Here is a 14,204-nt window from a genome sequence, read left to right on the forward strand (position 1 = left end):
AGACACACCAGAAGAGGGCATCAGATCCCATTACAGGTGGTCGTGAGCCACCATGTGCTGCTGGGAATTGAACTCAGGACCTCTGGAAGAGCAGCCAGTGTTCCTAACCGCTGAGCCATCTCTCCAGCCCTCGTCTTACACTTTTCAACAAGTCTTTAAAATCTAGTATCTTGGAAGAAAATCCAAAAGTATATTTGCGCTCACAAATTAACCGTGTTTCAAGTGTTCGATGGCCACCTGTCATTAGTGTCACCCTGCTGGCCTGCACAGTCCCAGCGTGTACCATTAATGAAACTATTAATCAGCTTCACAGGAGTGGGAGGAAAAAGGAAAAAGAAAAACTTTACAAATCCGTATAAATGGTTTCTAAACTCCAGGTTCCCTGGCATCCTAGGGGAATATGACGGAGCAAGGCTTCTGTTTAACAAACACTCGTCCCTGCTTCCGCAGCTGACAGCACTAATACTTTCCATGCTCTCTCGCAAAACCTAGGATTAAATACATCGAGCGATTTTGCAAACTGTTAAACTTTCTTATCAACTTCTAACAGACTCCCCCTTTCCAGAGGTGGAGCCGGAACTAACTAACAAACTAGCAGGTTGTTTACGCTACTGTGCCATCTCCGGGGCCCTGGAAGACTGATCATTGCTTTTACTGCTTACTAACTGCCTCTCATTCCTGTGGGACCTGGATACTCACTAGGGAAGCTGCCTGCAGCTCTTCCAGGATCACATCATCTCTGCGCATCTCACACACAGGAGAAAAGGGGCATCATGCTAATAAAAGGGGCTCCTTTTGTAACTGTTAGGCTTCCCCAGAAAGCGTAATGAGTATTCTACACACTAACACTTCTCCAAGCACCCGTTATTTATCTGCTGTGCTAGGGGTCTCAGTGAACACACTGTATACCATAATGCTTTAATGGGATTGCTTTGCGCAATTAATCTATTTTTAAAAAGAATCTGAGTGTATCACAGATCCCTACCTGTACCTTTCTAAGTAAATATGACTGAAGGAGAGCAAACAAGGACTTGGCGTGACAACTGAGCGACTCCCAGCGACTCCCGTTCTCCTTTCGAGCTACAGAATCCCTTGAGCTTAAGGTCGGGCACATTTATGCTCACTAAGAATCAAATCCCAAGCCTTGTAACTAGGTGTGACCAATTCCTAACTCCATGATATCCATTCAAAGAGGGTATGAGGAAAGAGACACAGGCAGCTTCCGAGTTCGTGTCCCTCTCAAAGGACTCTGCTTTCGTCCTCCCTCCCTTTTGTATCTTCAGGTGTTTTACGGCCCTGGTGAGCCGGTCATCATGGAAAGCCTTTCAGTTGACCAAACAAGAACCTGCATTCCTAGACCATCATGGAACAGATTTGCCCAGTGGTCCTGGATTGTCCATTCACTACTGAACTTGCACTGATTTGGATTCTAAAGAATTTTAGGGTGGAAAAGCTTAAAGCCTCTGGGACAAGACAAAGTGCTATAGCTGGGGCCAATGTAAGCTTGTAAACGTGGCCGTCTGTCATTTCTCTCTTGTAGTTTCTAAATCAGCACTGGCCAACAGAAATCAGTCTAATGCCATTTCAATTTTAATTTAATTCACACACACACACACACACACACACACACACACACACACACACACACACCACAAGACACAGCTAAAATGCTAAATCTTACTGTGATGATTAATAGTAATTGCCTCTGGGCACTCTTTCGAGGAGATGTCTAGATTAAGGTTAGTCTCTGAGAATGTCTGTTGGGATTATCTTGGTTACATTGATTTATGTGGGAAGATCCACGTGAACTTTGAGTTGGGCTGTTCCACGAGTCAGGGATCCTAGATTACATTAGGTGGGGAAGACAAGCTGAAAATTAGCATGCACCAGTGCACTGCTCTCTACTCCTGACTCTGGGTGAAACGGGACCAGTTCTCTCGGTTCCCCCGAGTGTGATTTCCCTGACACGGTGGCTTGTAACCTGGAATGATAGGCCAAACAACCCTTTTCTCCCTTAAACTGCTTTAGTCAGAGTATTTGATCACAGCAACGGGAAAATAAATGAAGACACTAATCATACCCTCCCCCACCCACCATCCCCCAAAACCTCCAGGGGTCTCCGGGTAACCCTGGCTGTCTTGGAACTTGCTCTGTAGATCAGGCTGGGCTTGAACTCACAGAGATCCACCTGCCTCTGCTTCCCAAATAAATGCTGAGGTTAAAGGCATGTGCCACTGCCGTCCAGCTGACACTCACCATCTTGTACCAGCTGGTTATCTTTGGGGTCTTTTTCTTCCAGGACACTTTTTTCCTTTACAAAGCTCCCATGACTACCAGCTTCAAGCAGAGTGTTAGTATTACAGGATACAGTTAAGCACCTAGGATATATTTCTTGAAATTAAAAGGAGTTGTCCAGGGGCCATTAGGTCTACACAACTCATTGAACATGGAGAAGTCGAGCTGGTGCCTAGCTAGAATCTCCCACTCCTACTGACTAGTGTTCACGGTACTGTAAGGAACACACACGCCTTACATGCCACCAGAGAAGGTTCTCTTCATGCCACGGATTCACCTACGGCCCTGCAATCTACAGTGGTGTTCTGGCTGTAGGATAAGCCGGAGCACTAGTGGTACAGAGGTTGTGGAGGTAACCAGCCACCCTCTGCTTGGATTTAAGGCTCATTCTGTGAAACGGAACCCATGCCTGCTTCCATGGCCAAGAGCCTGAGACTAGAGAGACCAGGGACTTAGAGATGTAGCTAAAGCGATGTAGCAATAAGAGGATTCCTCAGGAGTCTCTGCTATACCCACAGATCAGCCATCATCAGAGAAGCTTCCTCCTGCGGTAGATGGGAACAGCATCGAAGACGCACAATGGGACAATGTACAGAGACCTTGGACAATGTGCAGAGCGTGAGAGACCTGGGAACGCTCAGTCCTCGATGGGCTGTCTCTATCGAGCCCCTCCCCTCAGGGGTCAGGGAGCTACTGGAAGAGGAGGCAGAAAGAGTGTAAGAGCCAATGGGAATGGAGGGCACTGAGCAAACGAGGCCTTCTAAACACAGCAGGACTGGTTTACATATGAGTTCACGGAGACTGTGACAGCCTGCACAGGGTTGGCACAGATCTGTGCCAGGTAGAGTCCCATTGCTGAGAGGGGAAGTGGATACAAGCCCCCATCTCTAACCCAGAAGCTATAACCACACCCAAAGGAAAAAATCGTTTTCTCCAATGGAGTCTCACTGATAATACAAATCACTCTTAGGGCAGGCCCCATGTTTGGCTGTAGAATGCTAACACAAAACGAACTCAGTGGCGTTTTTGAGGTTCTTTGTCTCATAATGCTTTGTGTAGGCATTATTTAATTTCTTGTCTTGTCTTTCTTTCTTTCTTTTCTATCCCACCCCCTTTGTCACTTACAGGTCTTTTGTAAATATAGTATGGTTCCTGTTGTTTTATTTTAATGGTATTTCTGGGTCAAACAGGCACCACAAATTCATCATGTCCCAGTTGAACTCACCTGTCTCCTCTTTTCCCCTGTGGCCACTCATCCTATGGCTTCCATTGTAGTGAGTGGGGTTTCCACTGTAGTAATCACTTTTTAAGTAAGGGATTCATCCAAGTTGCTACTTATATCAAATGTTTGTTGAGCATCTGAAGTAATGAACAGATGGAAAGCCTGATCAAACATGACACAGACAATGGGCGATCCCTGCTGATGGTGACGTAAGGGAGCCTGTTCTTAACTCTGCCCACTGTTGAGCATTCATTATTCACTAATTTAAGGGGCAGCACTAGGTACAGATTTCACTGAAGACTGAAATGTGAAGTCTTTTTCAGGAAGTTAAGGAGCAGAGTTGGTCAGAAAATGGTGTGTTTCCGTGACATAAATATATCAAAGTTTATTAATTTTACTACATAAATAAGACATGCTCAACGGTCAGTGGCTCCTCTAGGATCTTGTTCCTTACTGTCGCCCTCAAAGATCTCAGCATGGCTTATACACAGTAGTTATTAAAGGATATTTAGGAAGTCAGGACACTCTTTTGTGTTCAAGGTCATTAAATTTGGCCATGTCACCTCCCCCACACTCTCTTTGCTTTATATTTGTATTATACTGATAGCAGACATTGCTGGTTTTATGATTTAAGTGAATATCATATACCCTATCAAAGAGATCTCACCCTGACCCCCTCTCCAGACTCTCTGAGCCTTATAATTGGGAGGAGAGAGAGTAAATAGTTCAAAACTGAGAAAATAGTAGTTCATCATTTAGAAAAAAAATCATTTAGAGGCAGTGTGAAGATCTTAAAAGTCAAATATTACCAGGGGTATAAAGTTTGTATTGATCTCAACATTTCGTGTGTGGGAGTGTTTCATCTGCATGTATTTTGTCCACCACATGTGTACAGTGCCCCTAGAGGCCAGAAAAGGATGCTGGATCCCCTGGGACTGGGATTACAGATGGTTGTGATGCACCACACTGGTGCTGGAAATTAAACCCCAGTCTCCTGCAAGAACAAGACGTGTTCTTAATTAATGCCGTCTCTCCAGCCTCCATTCTTTCTGTTTAAATATGAGAGCGACAAGCTCAGTCTTTAAATAAACTTTAGAGTTTTGCCTCCATCCATAAGGCAGAAGGGAATGCGTTACCTCATAGGAAGTAGTGGTAAGGCCAGGTGGTTGAATGCTGCCTCGAGGCTAGAATGCGTGGATTGGAGACCGAGTTGCTCTATGGGAGGTGAGGGTCTCTCAGAATCTTACTTTTTCTTCTGGAAATGAGACCCACAGTAGCATTTACAGAGATACTGTGAGCGGATAAAAACAAAGTATGCCTTGCAGAACTATTTTAGTTTCTAATTATTCTATGGAAAGAAAACACAAGAGTAGAGAGGGTAAGGGAAATGCTTGTCTAGATGAAGAACAAAAGGAACATGGGAAAAGGTAACAGTTTCTTATCTACTCCGGTGGAAACACGCCCATGGCTACATTGTACTCAGGGTACCAAATACCCAGTGGGTGTTCTCACCATCTAAATTAAGCTTATTGTACTAGTATTTGTTTATGTATTTTATTTATGCATTTATGTATGTATGTATTTGTTTGTTTGTTTGTTTGATTATGATTTTCTGAGACAGGATCTACTGTGTAGTCCTGGCTGGCTTAGAACTCACTTCCATGTGGACCAGGCTGGCCTCCAGCTTGGGGTGGTCCCCCTGTCTCTGCCTTCCGAGTGCTGAGATTATAGGTGTAAGGTCTCACTCCTGGCTTAGTAAGTATTTATTAAATGATTTATGTATACCAAGCATTGTTTTAGCAAACAATAACAAAAAGGTGCTTTTCCATGATCATTCACATAGTAGAGTCTGCAATAAAATAATCTTTTTTTCATATATTTTTGCTTTTAATGGTGATTTCCAATCCTTTGATATGAACAGTAAGCTCGTTATTATTCATTGTTCATTAAGTTGTAGAAAGCAATTTTATTAGAAGATTTTTTTTCTTGGCCCGTGGGAAGGATTTCATTATGGAGACTCGTGATTTAGAGTCAAATAGGCACACATTTCACACAATATTGTACTCTATATTTTTAGCATATTTTGCTCAAGGAACTTCTTTTCCCTCGCAGACCGTGTTAACTAAGCCTGACTCCCTGCTCTCTTCCCCAAGCTTCACCTCTCACCACCTAAAACCTTCCAGTAGTTTAAAGAAAGAGAATGGGTCTAGCCAAACCTAAGGTTCACTGTAAAAAAAAAAAAAAATTACGACCAGAGTGTCCAGTTCAACTTGCCGATCTCTTCCAGCGTCCCCTCTTTTTAAAGACTTACTTTTAACGATGTGTATGTGTGTGGGAGGATGTACATGTGAGTGTAGATGCCTGAAGAAGTCGTGAGACGGTGTTGGTGGAGACCTGAAGCTGGAATTATAGGCTTTTGTGGAATCTGCTTGGCTCGAGTAATTGTCTCATGGTTGTGACTTCATGGTATGTTTCATGGTTGTTTCAGGTCATGGCTGTGAGTCTAAAAGCACAGAACCTGTGATTTAACCAAACTCACATAGGCCGTTTGTGGTCCCTTGTTGTGGCCTGCCAAGAGAAATTAGCCTGGTTATGACGTGGTCAGGTAATAACCCCACTCCTGTCATTTGGCTGCTATAATTACTGCTGAAAGCAAGCTAGTAGTTTCGTACGATTAAACTGCGTCCTAGTTAGGGGTTCGACTGCTGTAGAACAAACTGCTATAAAGCAGACAAACAAGTAAAAATATCATGACCGAAAAAATGGAGGAGGAAAGGGCTTGTTGCATCTTACAACCATGACCATCATCTATGGAAGTCAGGGCAGGAACGAAAGGCAGGGACCTGCAGGCAGGAGCCGATGCAGAGGCCATGAAAGACGCTGCTTACTGGCTGCTCCTGCAGCTTGCTCAGCCTGTTTTCCTATGGAACCCAGGACCACCTGCCCGCAGGTTGCACCGCCTTCAATGTGCAACTTCGAGGTAGTGGCCTTTAATTCCAGCGCTCAGGAGTCAGAGGCAAGCAGATCTTTGTGAGTTTGAGGCCAGCCAGGGCTATACAGAGAAACCCTGTCTTGGAAAAAACAAAACCAACTGACCAAACAAAAATGCTTCACATGCTTGCGCTGAGATAGGGGCGTTTTCTCAATTGAGGTTCCCTCTCCTCAAATGCCTCTAGCTTGTGTCAACCTCACATACAACTAGCCAGCATGAACTGTCTCTCCTCAAATGCCTCTAGCTTGTGTCAACCTCACATACAACTAGCCAGCATGAACTGTGTGTGACAGTTATTCGACACTTTAAAAGAATCAGACTCATATCTGAATCCTCTGCTCACTTCTTTGGTAATTTACATTGGGAAAAAAATACAACCTAAAACTGAATCGTTTATGGGTTATATACAATATAAGTGTTATATGTAGGTCTCAGATGTGTAAGGTATCTGATTATATTCTATTCAAAGCTCAACAGTCAGGAGTAGGCACAAGGTACAGGTATATGGACATGCATGCCAAATAAATTGGAAATGATCCCAAGTGACACAGGACACACGGGATCCTGGGAACCCTACCCCCCTCCCCCGCCCCAAATTGGCTGCAAGTCACCCACAGAAAGGCTACGAAAGCACTGAAGGTAAAATTTGCTTATCAATTACTTGTACAATATTCAATAAAATCCACCAATCTTTAGTGGTACCACTGTTCATAGCTCACGTTATGGTTTCTTTATGCTCGACCCAGGGAGTGGCACTTTTAGAAGGTGTGGCTCTGATGGAGTAGGTGTGTCATTCTGGGTATGGGCTTTCTCATCCTAGCTGCCTGGAAGCTGGTATTCTGGTAGCAGCCTCCAGATGAAGATGTAGAACTCTCAACTCCTCCTGCGCCATGCCTGCCTGCCTGGGTGCTGCCCTGCTCTTGCCTTGATGATAATGGACTGAACCTCTGAACCTGTAAGCCAGCCCCAATTAACTGTTGTCCTTTATTAGAGTTGTCTTAGTCATGGTGTCTGTTCGCAGTAGTAAAGCCCTAAGACAGCTCATTATCTGATGCACAGAAAAGATGATGAACTTTAAAAGGGCGGTGGTATCTAAAACCACATCTCAAAGTTTGAAGTTTAAATCCTGTATCTGAAGTGGTAAGCTGATTTCACTAGGAGAGTGAGTACCTGTGGACAAACATATACCATGCATACACAAGCATGCAACACATACATACAAGACTGGGAAAAAACCCTCATGTAGGCGCTAGAGAGATGGCTCAGCAGTTAAAAGCACTAACTGTTCTTCCAGAGGACCTGAGTTTGGTTCCCAGCACCCACGTGGTGACTCACATCCATCTGTGACTCCAGTTCCAAGGGATCCCATGCCCTCTTCCAACATCCATGAGAAGAGACATATATGCAGATAAACACTCATTCACATAAAATCTTATATATATGCAGATAAACACTCATTCACATACAATCTTAAAACAATCACGCAGAATCTTTATTTATTTATTTATTTTTTTTTGGTTCTTTTTTTTTCGGAGCTGGGGACCGAACCCAGGACCTTGCGCTTCCTAGGTAAGCGCTCTACCACTGAGCTAAATCCCCAGCCCCAAGAATCTTTAAAAAAAAAAATTATGTAGATCAAAAAGCTCACAAGACCTGCTAACCACCCAGTCTCCAACCCCTCATACAACTTTAAATGTCTTACAGGTGAAGTCATATCCTCTGAGGGAATGTGTGCACAATCCCTCCCAAACAGGGGTGGGACTCTGTAGCTTTTACAAGGTCTCCATGGCAGAATCTGTGGTTCACTGGGTAGCACGGAGGTCCAGGAAGGTTAGGATTTAGGACAGGGAGGTGTCAGGCAGCACAACAAGGTAGTGGAGAAGATTTGTGGTAGAGATTAGAGCCAAGGATGTGGGCATCTACACCCACCCCTGACTCCTATTTTCATCAAGGCAGCTTTCCTGTTATATTCCACAGTAATGATAAATATCAGTAACTACTATTTATTGAGCTGTTCGGAATTTTCCTACATATTGTGCACACACATTATTTTCTTATCTTCATGAGGTAAAGGTGCCAAGACATGAGTACTTCCCAAAGTTCTGTGAAGTCAGCCTTATCTTACAAGCAGAAATGCTAAGACACAGAGAATTGTAATGGCTGGTTTATGTGGACAGGACTAAAAGGTAGTAGAGCTGGTTCAGAACCATAGTTCTTGGCCTCTGTGATGCCAGAGCCAGAGGTCGTTGAGCAGTACTGACTTAAAACCTGTGGCTACTCCTAACTGTCCAGAACCATATTGGTGGTGCAAAACGAGGCTGTGAGTCCGAGGAACAGAGAAAACTGGGCCTCACCTCTGATAAAGAGAGGACAGGGAAAATGGCTACTAAAAGGGCAAACGTTTCTATCGTGTATTATTACAAATGATACTAAAAGAGCAAATGACACATCTTGTATCTTTACAAATGATACAGGAGACGGTACTGGTGCCAGGGAATCAGTGAGGGCAATCTGAAGTGTTCTGAAGGTCTCAAATCATTGCGGACAGTGATTCATCTGAATTCCTTGTTCCCTTTCTGGAATTTGGAGAAGACAGCCATTCCGGGAGACAGCTCATATTTACTGAGTGCTTTTCATGAAATTCACCTTCTGGAGCTTTAAAGTTCCAGAATGTAAATGCAGAATAAACATTGCCTTGATTTAATATACACAGGCTTGAGTTCACAAGACGAAAAATGTCCTGTAAATTCCACATCATCAACTGATGGGAATATTGAAAGGAGAAGGATGGGAAGTCATTTGAGGAATGCTCCAATAGCTGCTTCTGAATCTTACTTTAGGAGCATGAGACCTGTAGAATTAAAGAATACAGGGGCAAGGGCTGCTCTGTGACCAGTGTTGTTCAGCTGCCCTCAGCCTCCCAGGACTCTCCTTGAGACCTAACAGAGTTGAAGTGGAGCTTCTCCCTTGTGTCAGTATGGTTTCTACCCACAATCTTTCATAGCCTCTGACGCATCCAGGCAGGAAAGGGAACATATATATTTGCATAAGATACAAGGCTGTGTAAACAAACTCTTAGCTGGTTAAAGGGCACCACTTTATAAACTGCCCTTATTAGTTTTAATGGGCTCTACACAACCAAAAACCCATTTTACATTCTTTAAAAAGTCCTTCTCTCTTTTCCCCTTGGGTGTTTTATACTAATACTGTTTTGTTTGTTTTTTTGTTGTTGTTGGTTTTTTGTTTTTTGTTTTTTGGTATAACTCCAAGCTCTCCAAATTAACTTCCATATCCTTTGAAAAGATCACTCATGTGTACGTCTTTTTTTTTTTTTTTTTTTTTTTTTCCGTTCTTGTTTTCAGAGCTGGGGACCGAACCCAGGGCCTTGCGCTTCCTAGGCAAGCGCTCTACCACTGAGCTAAATCCCCAACCCCTCATGTGTACGTCTTAAAACTAACAAATTTAAAATTTTACAGGAGTCCAGTTAGCTAATAATTCCTATTCCCATCAATGGGTTAAAATGGGATCTACTTTGAAATGTACTTTTGTGAGTGCATTTCCATCATGAATATGAATCTCCCACATAGAAATGTTAACTTCCAATACTTTTTAGGTCAGATTTTCCTATTTTTGATCTTGCAGAGGTTGGTGGAAAATGGACTCAACCATTGGTTAGAAGTTGAATCACAGAAGGGAGAAGAAGATGCTTATTATTCAGTGAATCAACAAAGAATGTGTCCTGGCCGCTCACTGCACCCTTTAAAAACGCAGCGTTAGCTTGGAGACAAGCAAAAATGCAGAAAAGATAAACACTGAGGCCAGGACTTCCTTTCAGTATGTTGTTTCTTTAACAAGATCACTAATGTCTTATTGAGAGCCAAAGACTCAGAAGTTTTTATGATTAGAACATCTAGAAGATTAATAATAATAATAATAATAATAATAATAGTAACCATAGTAATAGAGCCAACTGGGTTATTGTCAGTACGCCACTTCAAATAACAGACTCGAAAATACATCTGAAAGTCCTTAGGTATTTTTCTCCTGTCTTTGTTGTTCCTTTTCTATTACTAGATGATTGGCGTTGACCTTTGGCTTGTCCTGTTCTCTATGCCACATCCACCCTGACTCAGAGGCATTCATTTACTTAGCTAACTTCTTTATTAGGGCTGCCAACACGGATCCAGGATGGCAGCGGTGCAGGATTGCAGGTTTGTAAAAGGGATAGATAAACATCGTTCAGAAATGAGCTCACGTGTACAGCATACATTTGAGCACAGGGAAAGGGCATATTATTTCCATTTTATAGTGAGGAAACTGAAGGAATAAGAAAACAATACCTTCACTACTTCTTGAACATGTATAGTTCGGGGAGACACAGCACTAGGCCTTTTAGAATAATCTGGTTATTTAGAAACACACCGGTTAATTCCCCTCGATCAATCAGAATCTAGAGCATGTTAAATTGCACTAATAAAGACACAGAGTCCAGTGGAAGAACAGGAAGGAGGGTGGCTTGAGAGCTCTCTGCAAGGTTTAGAACTGTTTTGTGGGGATGGAACCTAAGCCAAGTCTTAATGGTTTGTGGGTGTGGGGCAAAGATTACAGCATAACAGAGACTATAGAAGAGCAAAGATAAAGAAAAGACAAATTGTGAGAATTTATTTCATGGTCGAATAGAATTTGAAGGGCAGATGGAAGGCAGATAGGAGGAATTCAGAGGGATTGCAAATTGAATGTTTACTCTGTGGCAGTGTAGACTAGGGTGGGAGTGTAATCTCTTAGACTGTTGCAACAGTTCAGCAAAAAAGATAATGAGATCTGGAACTAAGCAAAAGTGGAATAGAAAGGCAATGGTCTGAAAGATGGCTGAGATATGGACCTGGGTAATTTAGCCACTGGTTGGACACTAAGAAAGCAGAGGGTGTGTAAACATAGTTCTGAAGCACTAAATAATTTTACACTTGAGTTTCTCTTGGACCAGACAAAAAGGAAATTGAATATAAGGCTAATGATCAGGACAGATATAAATCTAAAAATCTATTAGAGAAATATGGTGGCTGAATCCATGTTAGAAATCACTAAGGAATAACCGAGAGTACAAAGAGCAAAGGGGTTGAAACAAAACCTTCAGGAAACACCTGCGTTTTTGAAAGAGGAGTGGAGGAAGAAAGGTTATTTTGTAACCTGGAGGGTCAGAGAGATAAGACTTAAGTGGTGAGGCACTAAAAGCAAGAGGTTTCAGACAGCTCAATACTGCTGAATGAACAAATAAAAATTTACTGTGACCACAGAGGTCACATCCAAGCTTCTCGATTCTGTAGCTACCTGCTGAAGTAGCACAAAAGAAAGAAATGTGCTTTTGCAAGAGAAATCCACTTGTCATTTTACCAAAAGTTAGCCTGCCAATCAGCCATTGCAACTCATTACAACATCTGGTCTTCACTAGATTTAAAAAAAAAAAAAATCACTTTTGAATTGTACATTTCTTTACTTCCTGGGCTTTTACGATGACTATTATTAATCATGTCCTTAGCTTTGCTTGCCCTTCTTCATTTTGAGGGTCCTGTTTAGTTGCTGGGGCTACTGAATTAGAGGTGTAATCCAGGAGTGAGATTAATGTTTGCTAACTTCCTCAAACCTTTGTGCAAAAGTCCAAGCTACGTGTGCAAAAGTAGAAGGATGATATATACATACTAGAATTGAGTATATACGCTAATAAAAGTAAAACTCTCACATGGTTCAGTCATCAAAGACTCAAGTCATTTTACTGTTGTCATTTGCTTGCTTTTTTTTGTTTTTGTTTTTGTTTTTGTCATTTCCTTGAGGGCAGATGAATATTCCCAGTGTTCCCAAAGACATTCGGTACCAACCTGGGGACAAGTCTCATTCTGTCAGCTCTCAGGAAAAACATCTTCAGGCAGAGAATGGCAAAGAACTTACGAGTTCCAAGGATTGGGCAGCCCACCGATGAGGTAGGGTTGGCCAAAGGTCCTGCGGAACGCAGAACGCCTGGAACCTGCGTGGCCTTTACAGAATGGGACTACAAGTCCCAGAATGCAGGGCGCTACTAGGCAGAAATTTAGCAAGGCGCCTGCGCGTAGGGCTGTAGGCAAGCCGGAGGAAGCGGTGCACTTTGGGACTAGTAGTCCCCAGGTGGCAACTCCTGGGGTCGGAGGTGGGTCGAAGGGACAGCTCCTTGCCCAGTCCCTCCTTTTGTCCACGTCCCGCTTCTCTTGGCCAATGGCAGGTCCTGTAGCTGCGGCCAGCCCCCCTCCAAGGCTGTCTCCATTGGTCCCGAGGCTATCCCACTGCAGCTCTACCCGGAAGTAGCCGTGGGAAGGCGGTTTCCTAGACTACGACACCGGAAAGCTGGGGGCGGTGCTCCGAGCCGTGGAGGGCGGAGGGTGGTGGCAGCGCTGGCGCTGGGGACCGGCTCGGTGGCTTCGGCAAACAGTTTGGCGCCGGCGGCCGCCAGCCTCACCCCACAGCCGGCCCTCGACACGGCTCGCAGCCTCCTCGGCGCCGCCATCCCGCGATGTGGCCCACCGTGCGGGTGTAGCAGCTGCGCGTGCGCGGAACCGCGGGGCCATGAGCGAAGCCGGCGGCGGCCGGGGCTGTGGGTGCCGGGTCCCCCAGCGAGCGTCATGGAGCCTGGTGGCAGCGACGGCCGCGCTCTATCTGATGTTGGCCACGACCGTGTGCACGGCAGGGGCCGCGCCCATGAGTAGGGAAGAGAAGCAGAAGCTTGGGTAAGGGTGCGTGGCTGTCCGGGTGGGTTTCCTAGCGAGGCTACCAGCAGTGGAGGTGCCTGTCATTGCGTCCCCGGCGCACAGTGGACTTTTCTGTGGTGACTCTAACAGCTGGTGAGGCTGGAGGACCTCGGTGCGGTGGACAGGGTCCAGGAGGATGGGAGCCGATCCCCGGGACGTGACCTCGGGGGCTGTCGAGTGTCTCCTGGGCAGCCTGTGACATCTGTGGTGTTGTGTCAGCGCCTCTGCCATGTCGGGGGCTGGTGGAGGGGCTGCCGCCTGGGTAGCGGAGTTGTGAGGGCTCCTTTTGGCAGAGGCAGGGTTAGAGGTCTCGCCCAAGTGAGCTCCCAGCGGGAAAATGCTGCGATGTTTACACCTGTTCAAGGAAAAGGGGCGTTCACTGGGACTTGAACTTTTCCGACTTCACTACCCACCCCTGCTGTGTGTTCTTTGCCACGGGGCATTTGTGAAATGGAGCAGGCGATTTGATGTTATTCGATTAAGTGTACCCCCTTAGAGTAGTTTTATGAGTCTTAAAAGTGTTACAAAACACTATTTATAACATTTAATCCAGTAATTCTAATACTTCCGAAGTGTGGCACAAATGACTAAGTACGAAGTGGGGACTCTCTGGAAATTGCCAAAACCGTGAAGTTAAGTGAGAGAAGAGGAAATGCTTACCTGTCAGTAGTACGACGAGTTGATTGTGAGAGATGCTTATTAAAACAGTGAGGTGGGTGGGCTTTGCTTGTCTGGTTAGTAAGCACAGAGCACTAAAATGCAGCACTGGCTAGTGAGGATGTGAGAAAACTGGGTGGGAGTGTAAACCACGTGATCGATTTATTGACACCACTCCGGAATTTTAAATTGTGCTTGTGCTTTGATTCATTTATTTCTCTGCGGAATCTATCCTACAGAAATAAAGACACTGTTAGAGATAAGT

The 14,204-nt window shown here is 44.4% G+C and overlaps 1 protein-coding gene across 8 annotated transcripts in view; it reads left to right on the forward strand.

The window, feature by feature from the left end:
* The first annotated feature begins 7,309 nt into the window (after nt 1-7,309).
* The window catches only part of Edem3 (ER degradation enhancing alpha-mannosidase like protein 3), a 67,475-nt gene continuing 60,580 nt past the window's right edge, over nt 7,310-14,204 (forward strand). For 7 of the 8 annotated variants that reach the window (XM_039090448.2, XM_006249985.4, XM_039090449.2 and 4 more), the window contains exon 1: nt 7,310-13,261. In XM_039090448.2, the coding sequence (XP_038946376.1) occupies nt 13,101-13,261 (161 nt within the window). In that variant the 5' untranslated portion in view covers nt 7,310-13,100. The remainder of the gene's footprint in view (nt 13,262-14,204) is intronic. The other variant, NM_001191671.1, reaches the window with a different exon arrangement.

Source organism: Rattus norvegicus, chromosome 13, assembly GCF_036323735.1.
Source record: "Rattus norvegicus strain BN/NHsdMcwi chromosome 13, GRCr8, whole genome shotgun sequence".
Lineage (NCBI taxonomy): Eukaryota > Metazoa > Chordata > Mammalia > Rodentia > Muridae > Rattus > Rattus norvegicus.